Source organism: Ovis aries, chromosome 18 (assembly GCF_016772045.2).
Source record: "Ovis aries strain OAR_USU_Benz2616 breed Rambouillet chromosome 18, ARS-UI_Ramb_v3.0, whole genome shotgun sequence".
Classification (NCBI taxonomy): domain Eukaryota; kingdom Metazoa; phylum Chordata; class Mammalia; order Artiodactyla; family Bovidae; genus Ovis; species Ovis aries.
In genome coordinates this window covers 62,336,198-62,353,459 of record NC_056071.1, presented here as the reverse complement: position 1 = coordinate 62,353,459, position 17,262 = coordinate 62,336,198, and the positions used below count along the sequence as shown (strand labels likewise).

General features: G+C 52.8%; 1 protein-coding gene across 1 annotated transcript in view; it reads right to left on the bottom strand.

Annotated features, from left to right (window-relative positions):
- Positions 1 to 389: 389 nt before the first annotated feature.
- The window catches only part of LOC101117622 (cholesterol 24-hydroxylase), a 28,348-nt gene continuing 11,475 nt past the window's right edge, over positions 390 to 17,262 (bottom strand). Inside the window, exons 6-15 of the mRNA XM_015102048.4 lie at positions 13,363 to 13,501; positions 12,574 to 12,684; positions 10,411 to 10,561; positions 10,234 to 10,296; positions 8,849 to 8,921; positions 5,102 to 5,186; positions 4,336 to 4,446; positions 2,073 to 2,161; positions 1,340 to 1,406; positions 390 to 1,145 (exon numbers count right to left, since the gene is read on the bottom strand). Of these exons, the coding sequence (XP_014957534.2) occupies positions 975 to 1,145; positions 1,340 to 1,406; positions 2,073 to 2,161; positions 4,336 to 4,446; positions 5,102 to 5,186; positions 8,849 to 8,921; positions 10,234 to 10,296; positions 10,411 to 10,561; positions 12,574 to 12,684; positions 13,363 to 13,501 (1,060 nt within the window). The 3' untranslated portion in view covers positions 390 to 974. The remainder of the gene's footprint in view (positions 1,146 to 1,339; positions 1,407 to 2,072; positions 2,162 to 4,335; positions 4,447 to 5,101; positions 5,187 to 8,848; positions 8,922 to 10,233; positions 10,297 to 10,410; positions 10,562 to 12,573; positions 12,685 to 13,362; positions 13,502 to 17,262) is intronic.

Sequence of the window (17,262 nt, the reverse complement as noted above, 5' to 3'; positions counted from 1 at the left end):
GCATTCGTGCTCAGCGGCACCAGGCTGCCCCCAAGAGAGGTCTTGGGGGCTCTGGCCTGTCGGAGGCCCTCTGGGGTGTCCATGGCCTTGTTGGGAGTAGACTAGACCACAAAGGCCCCAGGGTCCCCGAGCCCCTCAATTCAAGCTCTCAACACTGCCCACAGTCCCAGCCTCACCCTAGGAGCACAGTCTTCCACACGAGGGAACGGGCTTCTACTAAAACAGCCTGGGAACCTGGGCGGTCTTCTCCCAATGTGGCATTATCTGGGCGTCTCCGGGGGCAGCTTCCAGAGGTATGTCGGCCCTCAGAGAGATCACTCTCAATGTGGCCCCCATTTTACAGATGAGCAAATGGAGGCCAGAGCGTCCTGGCCCAGTCTGGCCATCCATTTTTTCAATCAACACATATTTATTTATTGAGCATCGACTGTGCCAGGCCCTGGGTGGGCACAGGGGGCTCAGAGATGAATCACACGCAGGCCCTGCCCTCGAGGCACTCGGAGCCTGGCAGGGCAGTCGGTCATGTCAAAGGACACTCATGATACAGTGTGGTCAGTGTGGTGTTAGAGGTAGCACAGGTGATGGGGGTGGGGGAGCACAGAGGAGGGGCCCCTGGCCCAGCCGGGGGATGGCAGGAGGGCTTCCTGGAAGAGGTGACACCTGAACAGGGCTTTAGGGAGTGAGCAAGAGTTAGGGTGTCTGGCAGAGGGAGTGGTCTGTGCAAAGAGGCGGGGTGGGGGGGGTGGACGGGTAGGGAGAGAGAAACAGCACATCTGGGTGGCAGCTGGGGGTTAGGCAGGGACCAGTGGGAGGATGGCAGGGTTAGCGGGGAGGGGGAGCTCGGAGGGGGTGAAACAGGCAGTGGAGGGCCGAGGGCCCGCTGGGAGCCAGCGTGGAGGGTGCTCCTGGGGATGGGGGTGGGGGAGCAGGGTGCCCAGGGCCCTGGCCGAGGAGTGTGGTCCCACCCGGGCCCCTCAGCAGGGCGGGGGCGGGGGCGCCGGCTGCCAGCCCCGGGGCTGCAGCGTGCACAGCACAGGGTCCAGCGGCTTGAGTGTGGCCTGCTCCTGCAGCCCGAATCGCTGCCCGGGCACCAGCCGGAACTCCAGCCTCTGCAGCAGCTTGGCCATGACCACCTTCACCTCCATCTGTGCGCGCAGGGGGCGGGGAGGGTGAGTCAGCGGCGTGGAACAGGGAGTGAGGCACCATGGCTGCCTGGGCCCCCAGCCCCCAGCCCCCAGCCCCGGGGACCCTGGAGCAGCAGGGGGCTCTGAAGTGCTTCCTAGACCAGACGCCACCCCGTGGTCACCTCTGGGCCAAAACCCCGCGGCTGGCCTCCTACCTGAGCAAACTGCTGCCCGATGCAGGAGCGGGGTCCCAGGGAGAAGGGGAAGTAGGTGAACTTGGGCCTGCGAATGGGAGGGAGGCGTCAGGAGGTGACAGTCGTGACGGGGCCACCCCTGTGATGACGGCTTTGGGCCGGGGCTGCTTTTGACCACACTAAAGACATCACCAGCTGACTCTGCTGAGCTCTGGGTCAGTGTTTTCTCATTTCATCCTCCACTGAGCCTTCCAGAAGGAGCTGCGATTGGTCCCGTTTCACAGACGGAGGAACTGAGGCTAAGAGAGGCAAAGCCACTCCCCCAAGATCCTACTTGGTCCACTTAGGCGGTCACGTGTCCTGCTCCAGGCAGTCTGGGTCTGGACTCAGACCCCATCAGAGCTGTTGTACTTAAAAGCAGTCACTCTAGAGGGAGCTGTTGGTATTCCCATTTCTCAGATAGGGTCATCTGGGCTAGGGAAGGCTCAGCCACTTGCCCAAGTCACAGGGCTTTCCAGTATAAAGGACTGGTTACAAGCACACGCTTTAAAACCAGTCTGAGTCCTTGCTGGCTGTGCCTCCTTGGGCAAGTTACCTAACCTCTCTGAGCTGTGATTTCTTCCCTCTAAATGGGGGCAGAGTGGGGCTCCCAGCTCCCTTGCAGTCATCAGTGGTCACGGCAGCTCAGACCAGAGCCGCTGGGGCCGTCCTCCCACCAGGCCCCCACTAGCTGGCAGCTTGAAGACAGACTTACTTGGGTGCTTTGGGGCCAAAGCGATCCGGGTTGAAAGTCAGAGGGTCCTCAAAGTATGTGTCCATCCGCCCCATGACGTAGGTGCTGAACTGCCGGGCAGAGGGTCCGCTTGTCTCTGGGTCCAAGGGTAGGTCCCCTCACACCTCCCCCACCTGCTGCAGTCACCCAGTGGGGATACTCGGAGCAGAGTACCCCCTCCTCGACTCCCTACCACCTCGCCCACCTCCCCACCCGCCCATCTGGACCAGGGTGGGATTCCACTGGCCCCTGAAAAGTGTCTAAGGGGAAGAAAGAGGGCAGCCCAATGTGTCGCCCACCAGCTGGGCACGCTATATCATCCCATGCTTGGCTTTACCCTGTGTGGGGAGCCACAATTATCCCTATTTTACAGATGAGGAAACTGAGGCTCAGAGGTTCATGACATGCCTGAAGTCACCTGGCAAGTAAGTGGCCAAAACGAGATGCAAGCTCAGGTCTACGGCAAGGCCGTCCTGAGAGCTGTTATTCCAATTTGTCTTCAACATAAAGACTCGCTTCAGTGGAGTGGGGCAGGGATGCCACTGACCCCCCAGTAATCTTTCACCTGAATACCTGGTGCCTCCTGACTGGGGCTGATGCTCTGTGCCCCGGCTCCGGGCCCTGGGTGCTGGCCTCTGCACCAAGTGTCTCTCCAAATCTTCACTGCTCCTCCTCTGTGTGGGGTCCAGGGCTGCCAGGGCTGGAGTGGGAGTGTAAGACGGGGAGGGGTCTAGGGGCACCAAAAGGTGCCTACTACATGCCAGGGGGTTTTGCCAGGCAGAGGATGTACATTATCCTGTTGACTCAGGTACCAGCACCCCCATCTTGCCAGGATGGTACTGAGGCCCGGAAGTTCAGGTCTTGCCTGAGATGACTCAGCCAGCAGGGAGCAGGGCTGGGGTTGGAGCCCAGGTCTGCCCACTCAGGGTCACGGGGTTCAGGTTGGACACGGGGGTTGAGAGCCAGCCCCGGGTCCTCGCCCTTTCAGATGCAAGGGCATTCTAAAGAGACGGTCATTGCGGTAGCTGGTAGTTTCTCAAAAAGCGCAGATAAACAGGATAAAGAAGCACGCATGGCTGAAGCTTTGGTGTGTGCAGAGGAGACTGGCCGGGCCCTGGGGCAGGGGGAGCCGCTCAGCAGCTGGGACACATCATTCTTCTTTGTGAAAATAAAACTGGGTCCTATTTGGGCTGAATCTTGTGCCCCTAAAATTCATATGCTGAAGTTAACTTCAGAATGTGACTGTATTTAGAGATAAACTCTTTAAAGATGTAATTAAGTGAAAATGAGGTCACTGGGGCCCTTAATCCAATATGGTGCTTCCCAGGTAAAGAACCCGCCTGCCAATGCAGGAGACGTAAGAGACCCGGGTTCGATCCCTGGGTCAGGAAGCTCCCCTGGAGAAGGAAATGGCAACCCACTCCAGTATTCTGGCCTGGAGAATCCCATGGACAGAGGGGTCTGGCGGGCTATGGTCCATGGGGTCACAAAGGGTCAGAGACGACTGAAACGACTCAACACAGCACAGAGCAATCCAGAATGACTGATGCCTTGCTACAGGGCAGTGAAAACGGACGGCCTACAGCCGCACGTGGAAATCTACACAATCTTAACAGACATTGTGCTGAGTCAGAAAGCAAGTCCTAGAGCATATTATTGTGTGGATACACACACACACACACACAAAGGTGAGCAGGTGGCAAGCAAAGAATTCAGGAGAGTGACAGCTTCTGGGGGGAACCAGGAGAGCCGTGTATACACAGCTCGTTACATTCTAGTTTTTTGCGGGGAGGGGTAGTGAGTTTATGGAGGTCATTGTACATGAATGAAGCCTGAGTGAATGAATGAGGAAACAGCCAGAGAAACAAAATTAAGGGCGACCAGGGGGAGAAAAGCCAGCCTTAGTGGGAGAAGGAGCTGTGGACAGAAAAGGAACTGGGGCAAATTTGGGCCAGCTCAAAAACTGGGCACATCCCTGTATCTGCCCCTTGCTAGCTGTGTGACCTCAGGAAAGTAACCTAACCTCTCTGAGCCTCAGCGGCCTCAGCTGTAAATGAGGCCTCTCCGTTGTAAAAGCACCCACTGTAATCTCACGCTGGACAGTGTGGCGGGGAGAGAAAGCACATCACAGGGTTATGGTTAGACTCAAGTGAGAAGGCACAGGGTGGCCAGGGCGGAGCCCCTGACCTCAGAGGACAGCCCCGACCCAGCCACGCGGGGGTGGGCAGGCAGGGCCCCCACGCACCAGGAGCGGTGTGTTGCCAGGGACTCGGACACCGTCAATCAAGGTCTCCTCCTCCAGCAGACGGAAGGTGCCCCACGCAGGCGGGTACAGCCTCAGCGACTCTTTAAGGACCTGCAGACACCGCATGGGCAGATAATGAGAGACAGATGTCAGGAAAACCCCCATGGAAAGTGCCAGAAGCATGTCCCAGACCCTTCTCTGCTCCCATTCATGGCGCTGCATGTGTGCCCACAGCCAGACTGGGTCCCCAGCCCCTGTAAGGTTAGCCTCATCTCCATGTCCAACCCCTCATGGGACAGAAGGGGAAACTGAGGCCCGGGGAGGGGGTTGATCAAAGCCACCGCACCAGGAGCCAGGCCTCCCCTGAACCGGGGCCCCCACCATTCCGAGGACCCAGGGCAGCTGGAGGAAGGCCTCCCCTGTGCTGTGTCAGGGACTGGATGGGACTTTGCCGGCCGAGACTGGCCCCCTGGTGGAAAGTCTAAGACCTTTGGAACCCAGGCTCCTTGGGAAACCCAAACATAGCGCCTTTGACAAATGGGCTGATTTCCATGTTGGGGTCACCTGGGGAGCATCAGCCTCACCCCCAGTGGCTCAATACCCTTGGTCTGGAGCAGCCTGGACACAGGGAGGGTCTTTAATATCCCAGGGGATTCTCAGGTGCCAGGACATGGGAGAATCCCTGTCCTACAGGGTCCAGGGAGGCAGCAGGCCTGGTCAGCCAATCACCCACCTCTGCCCAGGAGCTTCTTTCCCACCCCCACACCTGAGACAGGTATTGCAGTCTCCCCAGGTCCTCGCAGTCAAGGTGCCTCTTGGACCCAATGACCTCGTCCACCTCGGCCTGCAGCCTGTCGGTCAGACAAAGACAAGTTTGTCTCCAAGGGGAGAGGTCCCCACCTGAGTGTTAAGAGGGGGCATGGCAGGAAGCGTGACGAGAGAGGCCTGGGGCCCCCTTCAGCTGCACACACTGCCCCCCGGACCCTGTTCTTGGAGGAACCGCCATGTCCAAACCCAGATGCCCAAGCCGTTGGGAACTATGTTTCTGGCCCTCAAAACATCCACCCATCACTGTGTGCTGCTTGGAATCGGCTGCAGGAGGTAAACCACCTCAGAACAGGGTCTTTGCACAAAGATGCCTATTGCATAATTGGAGATTAAATTCCATCTTTGTTTGGGAGACTTAATATTATATTGATGCCAATTCTCTCAGGATTATAAATTCTTTATAATGAGAATTATTCTCAGAACCCCTTTCTCTCAAATATATAAATTTGATACCATCCTTATAAAATGCAAGCTGAATTTTCTTTACACCTTGAAAAAAAAAAAGGCACAAAGAGGCCTGTTTTAGCTAGGCTCAAAGCAGCTGGAAAGGGCAGAATGAACGATACAGGCACCAGGCTTAGGATGCACACCGTAGAGCCTGTGATACAGAGGGAATTAGGTCAGAGGGAGAAAAACAACTATCATATGTTAGCGCATACACATGGAATCCAGAGCGATGGTACTGATGAACCTATTTGCAGGGCAGTAATAGCGATGCAGACTCAGAGAACTGACTTGTGCACACAGCAGGGGAAGGAGAGGGCGGGACTAATAGAGAGAGTAGCATTGAAACACACACGTTATCGTATGTAAAATGTACAGCCAGTGGGAATTTGCTGTACGATGCAGGGAGCTCAAAGCAATCATCCTCCAATTAAAAATAAATAAAATGTAAACAATAATATATAGCAGTGAAAATGGACCTGGACCACTTCCTACCCATGCCGGAGGCAGAAAATAACAAGGGTTGTGAGGATGTGGGGAAACCAGAACCCTTGTGCACTGCTGATGAGAATGCAAAATCGCGCAGCTGCTATGGAAAATGGTACGGAGGCTGCTCAAAAAACTAAACACAGAATTACCATGCGATGGTAATCCCACCTCTTTTGGTGCTTAACACCCAAAACAACTGAAAGTCGGGTCTCAAATAGATATTTGCACACTGACGTCTGTAGCAACACAATTCACAATAGCCCAAAGCTGGAAGCAACCCAAGTGTCCACTGATGGATGAATGGACAGACAAGAGGTGGTCCATCCATACAATGGAGTATGGTTCAGACTTCAAAGGGAAGGGCATCCCGCCGCATGCTGCCACGTGGCTGAACCTCAGGGACGCTACGCTGAGCGAAAGAAACCAAGGGAAAAGGACAAATGCTGTAGGATTCCACTTGTGGGAGGTACCTGGAGGAGTCAGATTTACAGAGACAGGAACTAGAATGGTGGTGGCCAGGGGCTGGAGGGAGGGAGGCAGGGAGTGGGGAGTTAGTCCTTAATGGGGACGGTTTCTGTTTGCGACGCTGGAATGTTCTGGGGATGGACGGTGGGGATGGCTGCCTGACTGTGGATGTACTTAGTGCCACTGGACTACACACTTGAAAATAGTTTAGATGGTAAACTTTATTATCGATGTGATATAATATATACGATACACACACACACACAATATTTAAAAAAGAATGAGGGGGGCGGGGGTTTGGGGGAGAATGGATACATGTATATGTATGACGGAACACCTTCACTGTTCACCTGAAACTCCCACATTGTTAATCAGCTATACCCCAATGCAAAATAAAAGAGTTTAAGGAAAAAAGAATGAATGGACTTGGGAAGAGGTTGCAGAAATGTGGAGCAATGTCGTGATAATACACACGGTAAAATTCAGGAATTAACCATGAACTGTCGCTGGGCGGATGGGGGCACCACGAGTAGATTTATTGTTGTTGATTTTTTTGCCCATGCCACACAGCATGTGGGATCTTAGTTCCCCAGCCAGGGCTCGACCCCACACCCCCTGCATTGGAGTGTGGAGTCTTCACCACTGGACTGCTAGGGAAGTCCTTGGATTTACTGTAATAATTAATCAAACTTTTCTGTTTATTCCAAATTTTTAATAAATACTATTATGTATTTTCATTTTATTTATTTTTATAATTATATTTGTATTCTGTATTATTAAACACCAATAAGCTACAGTTGACCCTTGCACAGCACAGGAGTTGGAGCACCGACCCTCCGCATAGTCAAAAATCTGAGTGTAAGTTTGGACAATTGGTCCTCTGTGTCCGCGGTTCCACATCTCTGGACTCAACCCACTGGGGACCGTGCGGTGTTGGGGCCAGTACTTAGTGGAAGAAATCCACGTGTAAGGGGGCCCCACAGTTCAAACCCTGTGTTTTGAACTGGGATTCAAACAGGGATTTTTCATGCTAAAATACTGGAGTGGGTTGCCATTTCCTTTTCCAGGGGCTCTTCCCGACCCAGGGGTGGAACCCGTGTTTCTTGCATCTCCTCCATTGGCAGGTGGATTCTTTGCCACTAGCGCCACCTGGGAAGCCCTATGTGTTATTTTATACTCCCAGGCAATGGTTCAGTCTGCCCTTTCTGCTGGGCATGACACTGCTGGGCATGACAACCGTTGCCCTAATGGGCCCTTCCCCACGTCCCCAGAGCTCCCAGCCCCCAGCCTGTCCTTGGCGTTTGGCTCAGCCTGTCTGGGCCCCAGTCCTTGAGGGACCCTGTTTGTATTTAAGGAAACCAACAGCCCCCGCTCAAATGCCACCTCCCCAGGGAGGCCCGCCTTTGTCTCGCCAGCGGAAGACAAGCACTCCCTCAGCACTTGGCTTGGAATTCGGTTCAGTCCTCAGTGCCAGCCCCTGGCCAGGCCCTGCACACATCTCAGGAGAGAAACAGCCAAGGCCCTGCCCTCTTGGAGCTTCCGGTTTCACGACTGAAATAGACTCAAAGCAGACGGTCCCGGGAGAAGGTGCATGTGTGAGCTGGGGGCAGGCTAGCTGGGGAAACGGAGTGGCTGCTTTTGGGGTCAGAAAGGTTTTAGGAGGGGGAAGGGAATGGGGAAGGTAGGCATGGGGAGGGGGAGAAGGGAGGAAGGAGAAAGGGAGGGGGAAGAAGGGGGAGGGAAGGAGAGATGGGGGAGGGGAGGAGAGATGGGGGAGGGGAGGAGAGATGGGGGAGGGGAGGAGAGATGGGGAGGGGAGGAGAGATGGGGGAGGGGAGGGAGATGGGGAGGGAGGAGATGGGGAGGGGAGGAGAGATGGGGGAGGGGAGGAGAGATGGGGGAGGGGAGGGGAGATGGGGGAGGGGAGGGGAGATGGGGGAGGGGAGGAGAGGGGAGGGGTAGAGGATATGGGGTGGGGAGGAGGGAGAGGGGGAGGGGAGGGGAGGGGAGGGGTAGAGGATATGGGGTGGGGAGGAGGGAGAGGGGGGGGGGGGGGGGGGGGGAGGGGGAAGGAGGGGAGGGAGGTTCTCCAGGAGAAAAGCAGGAAGAGGAGCTTCTAGAGGTAGGAACAGCTTGTGCAAAGACGCTGGGGTGAAGGGGCCCACTGAACGGGGCCGGGGGCTCAGCCGTGGGAGGTAGGAGCAGGCGGCCCTCTGGGAACCAGAGGTCAGACAGCCCCCTTCACCAACCTCAAGAGGACCCCCCCCCCCACCTCTCCTCTCCATACCTCGCCAAGATCTCGGGCTGGCGCGACAGCTCCATCACCGTGAACGCCAAGTGATTGGCAGAAGTCTCGTGACCTGTGGGGAAGGAGGAGAGTGGCAGCCCCATGTGGCCTACAGGGCTGAGGCTGGCCCAACCCACTGGGCCTCTGAGAGCCCGAGCCCCTAGAGGCAGTTCAAGGCCTCACTGCGCCCCCTTGGCTGAGCCAGACCTCCAGATACAGAGACAGCTGTCCACCTCCGCACCTGGTCCCACCCAGTGCAGCCAGAGGGCCAGCCTTTGCCCCCATGCATGCAGGTACCACACCCTGGAAGACCTTTCCTCCAACCCTCCTTGGGCCTCACCTGGCCTGGAGGGATATTTGTCCCCATTTTGCAGAAGAGCAAGCTGCGGCTGACAGGGATATGTCTCTCTTGGGTCACACAGCAGGAGGGGCAGAGCTGGGACTCAAGGAAAGCAAGGCTTTTGGGGCCAAGGCTCATGACCTGCCTAAGCTGTGGGCACCAGCTTCTGAGGTCTGGAGAGGGTACATCTCCTGTCTGAAGGGTGAGGAGTTTCCCAGGTGAAGAACAATGCTCAAGAAGTATTTGATGAATAAACGAATCAATGTGCTTAACGCTCTTCCGGTGCTAATCTACTGAAGGCCTCACCACAAATTCTGAGTAAGGCAGAGCCTTGCATTCACGTGGCCAAGCTCTCCTGAGCCCCCAAAGGGAGCTTCATGAAACTTCACAATTGCCAGCTCCTTGGTGGCTCAGATGGTAAAGCATCTGCTTACAATGCGGGAGACCTGGGTTCGATCCCTGGGTCGGGAAGATCCTCTGGAGAAGGAAATGGCAACCCACTCCAGTACCCTTGCCTGGAAAACTCCATGGACGGAAGAGTGTGGTAGACTACAGTCCACGGGGTCGCAGAGTTGGACATGACTGAGCGACTTTCACTTCAGTTAACCAGGTGGATTAAGGAGTTAACCAGGTGGCTGATGCAAGCAGCCACCATTGGGAAAGCCCCTGATGCTGGGAAAGATTGAGGGTGGGAAAAGAAGGGGGCGACAGAAGATGAGATGGTTGGATGGCATCACTGATTCAATGGACAGCAACTTGGGCAAACTCCAGGAGACGGTGAGGGAGGCCTGGTGGGCCACAGTCTACGGCTTTGCAAAGAGCTGGACACAACTTAGCGACTGAACAACAATCAGGTGGGGGGGCACCAAGAGAGCCTCCTGGGCCTCCCCGAGCCACGAGGGAGGTAGTCTGCTCCTCTCACCCCAGCCCCCCCCAGGGTGGGACTCTGCTCAGCCTGTCTAAGACCAGCTCCGAGTCAGGTAGCGCACGGTCCCCAGCATTCCTGCAAAGCTCGGAACCCTTGGTGGCCGCTGAAGCTACAGACCAGCAATGAAGAAGGTGACAAAGTTGTCCAGCAGGATCTCGTCGTCCTGGGCCCCCTCTTCAGCTGAAAGACAAGGCGCGTCTCAGGGCCCCAGGAGCCTGGTCCCCTGTCCCCTGTGATGGGACACCCTGGCGGGGGAGGGGCACCCCCGCCGCGCCCCACTCCCAGGCCCGGCACCTTTGAGGATCTGCGTGAGGATGTCGGCCGGCACGTCCTCCCCCCTCTGCAGGGCCTCGCGGCGCCGCTGGACCCACTCCTTGCCGACCTGGCGCAGGAAGCGGACGCTCTCCCGGGTCTCGCGAAGCTGCTTCCACTTGCCCGGCATAAACTGCAGGAGAGTTCCCACTCCGCGTCAGTGCGCGCCCCCACCCACTCCCCTGCACCCCCAGCTCCAAAACGACTTCAGAAATCCACAGCAGGCTAGGAAGTCAGAAGAACCTGGGAACATTCTAGAAAAGATCAAGTAGCCAGGATATTTCATCAAGACGGTGGGCTAAGCCCAAGCACTGGCTTCCCCTTCCTGCTCTGAATCCCTAGAAATGTTGGGAAAGATGCCTTAAAATATCCACGGACCACTGGGGACACAGACATAGAAAACAGACTTATGGACAGATGGGGAGCTGGGGGTGGGTCGGTGGTGCTGGGGGTGGGGTGGGGGGAGGAAGAAGACCGTGGGATGTATGGAGAGAGTAACCTGGAAGCATACATTGTCATATGTAAAATAGATAGCCAACGGGAATTTGCTGTATGACCCAGGGAAGGCAAAGCAGGGATCTGAAACAATCTCCCAGGTGTGGGTGCGAAGGGGAGGGAGGTGGGAGGGAGCTTCAAAAGGGAGGAGACGTGTATACCTATGGCTGATTCATGTTGATGTTTGGCAGAAACCTACATAATACTGTAAAGCAATTGTCCTTTAATTAAAAATAAATTATTTTTTAAAAAATCCACGGAGCACTGGAAAATAGGAAAGGATTCCTGGGGGAAACTTCCCTGGTGATCCAGTGATTAAGACTCCATGCTTCTTCCACTGCAGGGGGTGTGGGCGCAATTTTTGGTCAGGAAACTGTTAACAAGGTCCCATATGTCGTGGGTGATATAGCCAAAAATAAATTTTATATATATATATATATATTTTTTTTTTTAAGGATTCCTGAAGGATGGATACAGTCAGGGTTACACTGAAGGCGGAAAGTGGACAGAAGCCAGAGGGAAGTGGAGTGGAATTAACTGCTGAACAGATGCAGTGGCATCAGGGGATTCTAAGCACAGAGTCTGAAGTCCCAGGGAACAGGAGGGCATCTGTCTGGGAATCAGCTCAAGTGCTGTGGCTGAGTGCGACCCTATGGGGTCTTCCCAGAGCAGAACCCAACCCCTCCTGCCCCCTGCCATCCTCCACCTGCCTCTTGTCTATAGGAACACTGTAGCCTCCCACGTCTTCCCAAGTTCCAAAGGGTACATTTAATCAGAGAAGTGAGAAAATGCAGAAAGAAAGGAAACAGCCAAGGAAGACAAAATAAAAATAGTCATTAAATAAAGTCAGGGACATTTAGTTCCTCCTCAGGGGCTATAGATAATATTCGGAGCCATATCTTTTGAGTTGTTTTGCAGATACTTCCTCCGGTGGAGGAGGTTAGCAGTATGCTGCCCATAAGCACGTAGACCCCAGACCAGACAGAGCCAGAAGTTTGATAATGTTGCTTCCTGATTACCTCACAACCAGCCAGTCAGAATATCTACGAAAAGATCTCACACCCCACAACTCCTCTCCCTCACTCTGTCTTTTGAAATCTTTCCTTGAAAGCCTTAGGGGAGTTCAGGCTTTTTAGGCACTAGCACTCCTTGCTTGGTGCCCTGCAATAAACCCTGCACTTTCCTTTACCACAACCCAGTATCAATAAGATGGGCTTTACTGTGTGCAGGCAAGCAGACTCAAATTTGGTTCAGTAATAGTACCACCTTTCCCCCTTCCTCTTCCTTCATGCCTGGAACAAGGAGGTGATAGCTGGAGCTGCAGCAGCCATCTTATTACAATGAGGAGGTACACTAAAGACACTGGAGCAGAAAGACAGAAAAATCCAGGAACATCTGACGTTGCGGAGTCACCATTGCCATCCTGGGTTACCTGCTTCAGGATCATTTCACACACGAGAAAGATTTACTCCTAATTTTCTGAAACCATTTTGATTTTCTGCCTCTACTTTAGGGGATGCATGCAAATCCTGACTGATTCGGAAGTCACTTCAGACATATCAGAACTCAAAACCCATTCTGGGAAAAAAAAAAATCACTGAAGGAATTGCTCCAGCAAATGAGGACGAGACAAGCCATGATGCCTGGTACCTTCGCCAGAGTGTTCCGGGATGCGCTGATGCCCTCCAGGATCAGTTTCACTTTCTGAGACAGAGGCTTCTGGGCACCCAGCAGCATGCTGGTCTCTATCCCAAAAGCTGCCTGGGGGAGACAAAAGGGTGAGGTCACACGCGGGGGATGGGAGGACTGAAGACCCAGGGCAAGCTCTGTGTGCATTGTGCCGTCCACTCCTTACAACAACCTGTGACAGTCCTGACCCTGTGGGATGTGATAGGATTAAGTGGCACAGAGTAGCCACTCAGGGAACCTAGGCTTCTTTCCTTGACAAGATGTGTTTCCCCTGGAATGCAGCCTTCCTTGGATGTTCATTCTAAATCCAAACTCCCAGTGAATTTTTGAATGGTGATAACGCCTCGCTCACTATGCCTGCACTCCGTGTTTTACCTGGGTTTGAAGTTATCTGGGCCCCTGCTGAGATGCCGGTGGGGGTGGGTGGGCTCAGGCTGACAGTCAGGCAGACTTGAGATCCAGTCCTGGTCCTGCCACTGACCAGCCAAGAGCCAGTCCCTGCATTTCTGCATGTCCGTGTCTAGAGAATGAGTTAGTAGCTCCAGTCTCACTACAGGTTGTTCCGAATGTTCAAGGAAATAAAGGAGATGACCCTCCCAGCGCAGAGAAGGGGTGACTGATACATGGAGGAGCAGGAGGGAGGGGAGGGAAGCAAGGAGGGGGAGGAGGGAAGCAAGGAGGGGGAGGAGGGAAGAAGAGCCCATTGCTGGTGTGGCCTGCCCCACCCCCACCCCACCATCCTCCCATCACCTTGGCCAGGATGTCCATGGTGGCACAGGTCAGCATGTCTTGCATGGACACTGGGGTCTGACCATCCGCTTGGGCTTCCAGGATCTCCACCAGCTGCTCTGCTTTCTCATTGAACGTTCCCATCAAGCCAACCAAGGAGCTGGGGAAACAGCATAGGCATCAGCAGCCACTGGGACCAGCCCAGACCTGCGGACATCTTTTGTCCCCTCTCTGGACGGACACTGTGCAGAGTGGTGATGGGGGCCTCCCCCAGCCTTTCTGATCTCCCCACGAGACCCAGCTCACAGGTTGGGGTTGCAATAATCAAACTAAGCCTTTGGGTTCCCAATCCCCTTCCACTCAAGATGGCTCGTGTCCCTTTATGCTTCTTTTAATGATTCCACATGTACCCTTTCTGCCACTGGGCCCTTCAACTCTGACTCCAAGGAGATGTGGCAATGTAGAAACTCCAAAGGACAGTGCGGGGGGGTGGCGGGGGGGGGGAGGGAATAAAGGCCTCTAGGGCCTCTGAGAGTCCAGGAGGTTTCCCCTCTGACCTCTCTGCTCATACTGCCCAATGTCCTTACCTGCCCAGGCCACCATCTTCAGCCTTTAATCATCTCATTTCACTCTCTGTCCTTGAGCAATCAAGGTGCCCAACAGAAATGAGTCTTCAGACCCAGAACTCTCAACCCACAGTGCCCCTGCCCCAGGATAGCTACCTGACTTGTCTGCCTGGCAAACAGCTTAGAAAGAGGTATGGAAAGATATACTCCAAATTCACAAAAGTGGTATCCCTGAGGGATTGGGAGGAGGGAAGATTGCTCCTTTGTACATTACATATTTCAGAATTTTTACAAAGAGAAAGTGCTGCTTTTGAAATTAAAAGTAATTTTTAATGTTAGCAATCTGGGTAGAGGGCATAAGAATGTTTTCTCTCCCATTCTTATTCTTGAAACTTATCTAGAAATTCGAAATTATTTTCAAATAAGAGGTGTTTAAAACCAATAAAAAGAGAAAATTGTGGAAGAGAGAGAGAGAAAAAAAAGAGTGACTTTTTTTAGTTAGGAAAGACTATTAGTTCTTCATTACAATCAGCCAGCTCTTCTCTGGTTTCCAGCTCTAGCACAGGTCCTGGCATCCTTGTGGTCACTACTGCCCCCATCCCACGACAGCTGCATATCGTATTCTCTGTGGTCCAGGACTTTACTGAAAGCACCACTCTGATCTCATCCTTGCCCACCTCAAATGCTCTGAAGCACCCTGTTTCTCTCAGGAGGGAGGGGAAGCCCTCACCTGGGCCCAGGAGGCTGTCTGCTCTTACTCATCCCCACCTGCAGTATTGCTTTCCTGTCACAACAGCCTTTCATCTCCTCCAAAGCACGGCGCTCCTTCCTGTCTCAGGGCCTTTGCACATGCTGTCCCCTCTGCCTGAGCTCTCTCCCCTTCCATCCTCAACCCCTACACTGCACTAGCACCTTAACATCTGCCTTCTCTCCACATGGACACCCAAATGCCACATCCTCAGGAAAATGTCTCCTAAGCCTGGGTGTTGGTGGTGGTGGTTTAGTCATTCAGTCGTGTCCAACTCTTTGTGACCCCATGGGCGGTAGCCCACCAGGCTCCTCTGTCCATAGGATTTCTCAGGCAAGAATACTGGAGTGGGTTGCCTTTCCCTTTTCCAGGGAACCTTCTCAACCCAAGGACCGGATCCAGATCTTCTGCATTGCAGACAGTCTCCTACACTGCAGTCGGTTCTTTACTGACTCAGCCACCAGGGAAGCGCTCAATCTATGCCCCTCAAAGTACTCTTGATTTTTTTTCTCACACTTCTGTGGTTTGCAAGTATATATTAATTTGCAAGATTCCTTGTAGTTGTCTTTTTCTTAAAAAAAAAAAAAGTCACATTCTAAGTGACTATTTGGGTCCCCTGGGATGGTTGTCACACCAGTACTGAATCCCTTACAGCTACTGCACGTACAGAATATCAGACTAGAACGTTAGCCGTACAGGAAAGCCCCAACCCCTTGTTTATGATGGAATGACTGGGACCAAGGCCTTTCAGCAAAATTAATACCTGAAAAAGCAGAAACTGGCAGTTTACTCTCACAGTTTTATTAAAGTGACTTAGCAGCAGCAGCAGCAGTGATGATTTTCTGTGTGCAATGGCTGGAGGTGAAACTCACCAGTGGTTCCTGCTTTTTTACCCCCAGTAGTGAATTCAGATTCACCAACGGTCACTGACACTTTCATAAACCCAGGAATCATCCAACTTTTCTTTCATACAACTTTGTGTATTTTGTGTTTCCAATAAAATGTAACTTAGACAACTACCTTATTGTGAAAATAAAAAATAAAAATAGTGGTGATGGTTGACTACAATATGAATATACTTAATACCACTGAAACTGTACACCTAAAAATGGACAAGATGGTACATGTGATGTTATGTGTATCTTACCACAATTTAAAAAATTTAAATAAAAATATCTGTAAAAGCATTTAATAAAATGTAAAGTGCAGTTCAAGCATGAGGTTCAGTGAGCTAGAGAGAGTCCACCAAGACAGTGACGCCATGAGCACTGCGAGCAGTCATGTGATTAGAATCCATGTCCTCCGATGACCTCAAAGCTTCCTGAGGGCAGGACTATGTCACCTCGGCTGGCCTTCATAACCCTGGCGCTCAGCACAAGCATCTATTCAATAAATGCCGCCTCCTAGTCTATTCCTTTTATCATTCCTGGCAACATTCCAGTAAAACCAACATCATTCCAGGCATTCATTCACGTTATGGACGTTCCTGGAGGGCTTGTGCAGAGCCGGGTGCCAGGCTGGGTGTAGGGGTCCAGGGACACTGCGCATCTTCTGCCTTTAAGGACCTGACATCTAGGGAGGGAGGCAGACTGAAAGGGAAGCATTGCAGCGGATGTGATAGGAGACATGACCTCAGTCTTAGGAGGTCAGGAAACACTTCCCCAAAGCAGTGACATCTTAGCTGGGTATCAAAGGAGGCACAGGAATTCCCTGGGGTGATACAGAGGGCAGGGGGGTGGCAGCAAGAAAGGCAGAGACGCCAGACAGAACCCAGCAGTTCCAGAAAGCTGGAGGAGACAGGGTCCAAAGGTTGGCGGGGTCTCAGGAGCAGATTGAGGGGGGTGAGGTCTGACTTTCATCTTGCAGATCATAGGGAGCCACTGAAGGCTTCAGGACAGGGGGAAGTATGCTTAGATCTGAGTCAGCAGGATCTCCCCAGGGTGGCGAGGTAGATGCATCGGAGGAGGGAGACAGGAGGCACAGAGGCCAGGGAGGAGGCTGGGATAAAACTCTAAGCGAAAAGGTTAACGTGGTCGTCGTACAGATTATATACTAAACAGAAGCTCTTAAGCAAGTGAGCAGTTAACATCTCCAGTAAAGGGACAAATCTATACAAGCTTCCCGATACGATACCCTGAGGAGGATGCAACATCACTCCTGGGCCATTCCTGCCAAAAAGGCACAAACCGAGGGTTATGGAGCAAGAAACAGCAGACAAACAAAGTTGCAGGAAATTCTACAAAATTGGCCAGTAATCTTAAGGTCAAGAAATTCAAAGAAAGACTAAGAACTGTTCTAGAACAAAGGAGGCTAAAGAGATATGGTAACTAAATATAACACATGAACCTGGACTAGATCCTAGACAAGGAAAAAATAGCTGTCATTACACAAAAGACAAAATTTGAATATGGATTGTGGATTATTCAATACTCTGTAACAGCCTATGTGGGAAAATAATCTAAAACAGAGTCAGTACGTGTATATGTATAACCGATCCACTTTGCTGTATACCTGGAACTAATACAATGTCAATCAAATACATTCCAATAAAAAATTTTAAAAACAGAAAATAAAAGTTAAAAAAAAGTTACCCTCAAATGAAAACAA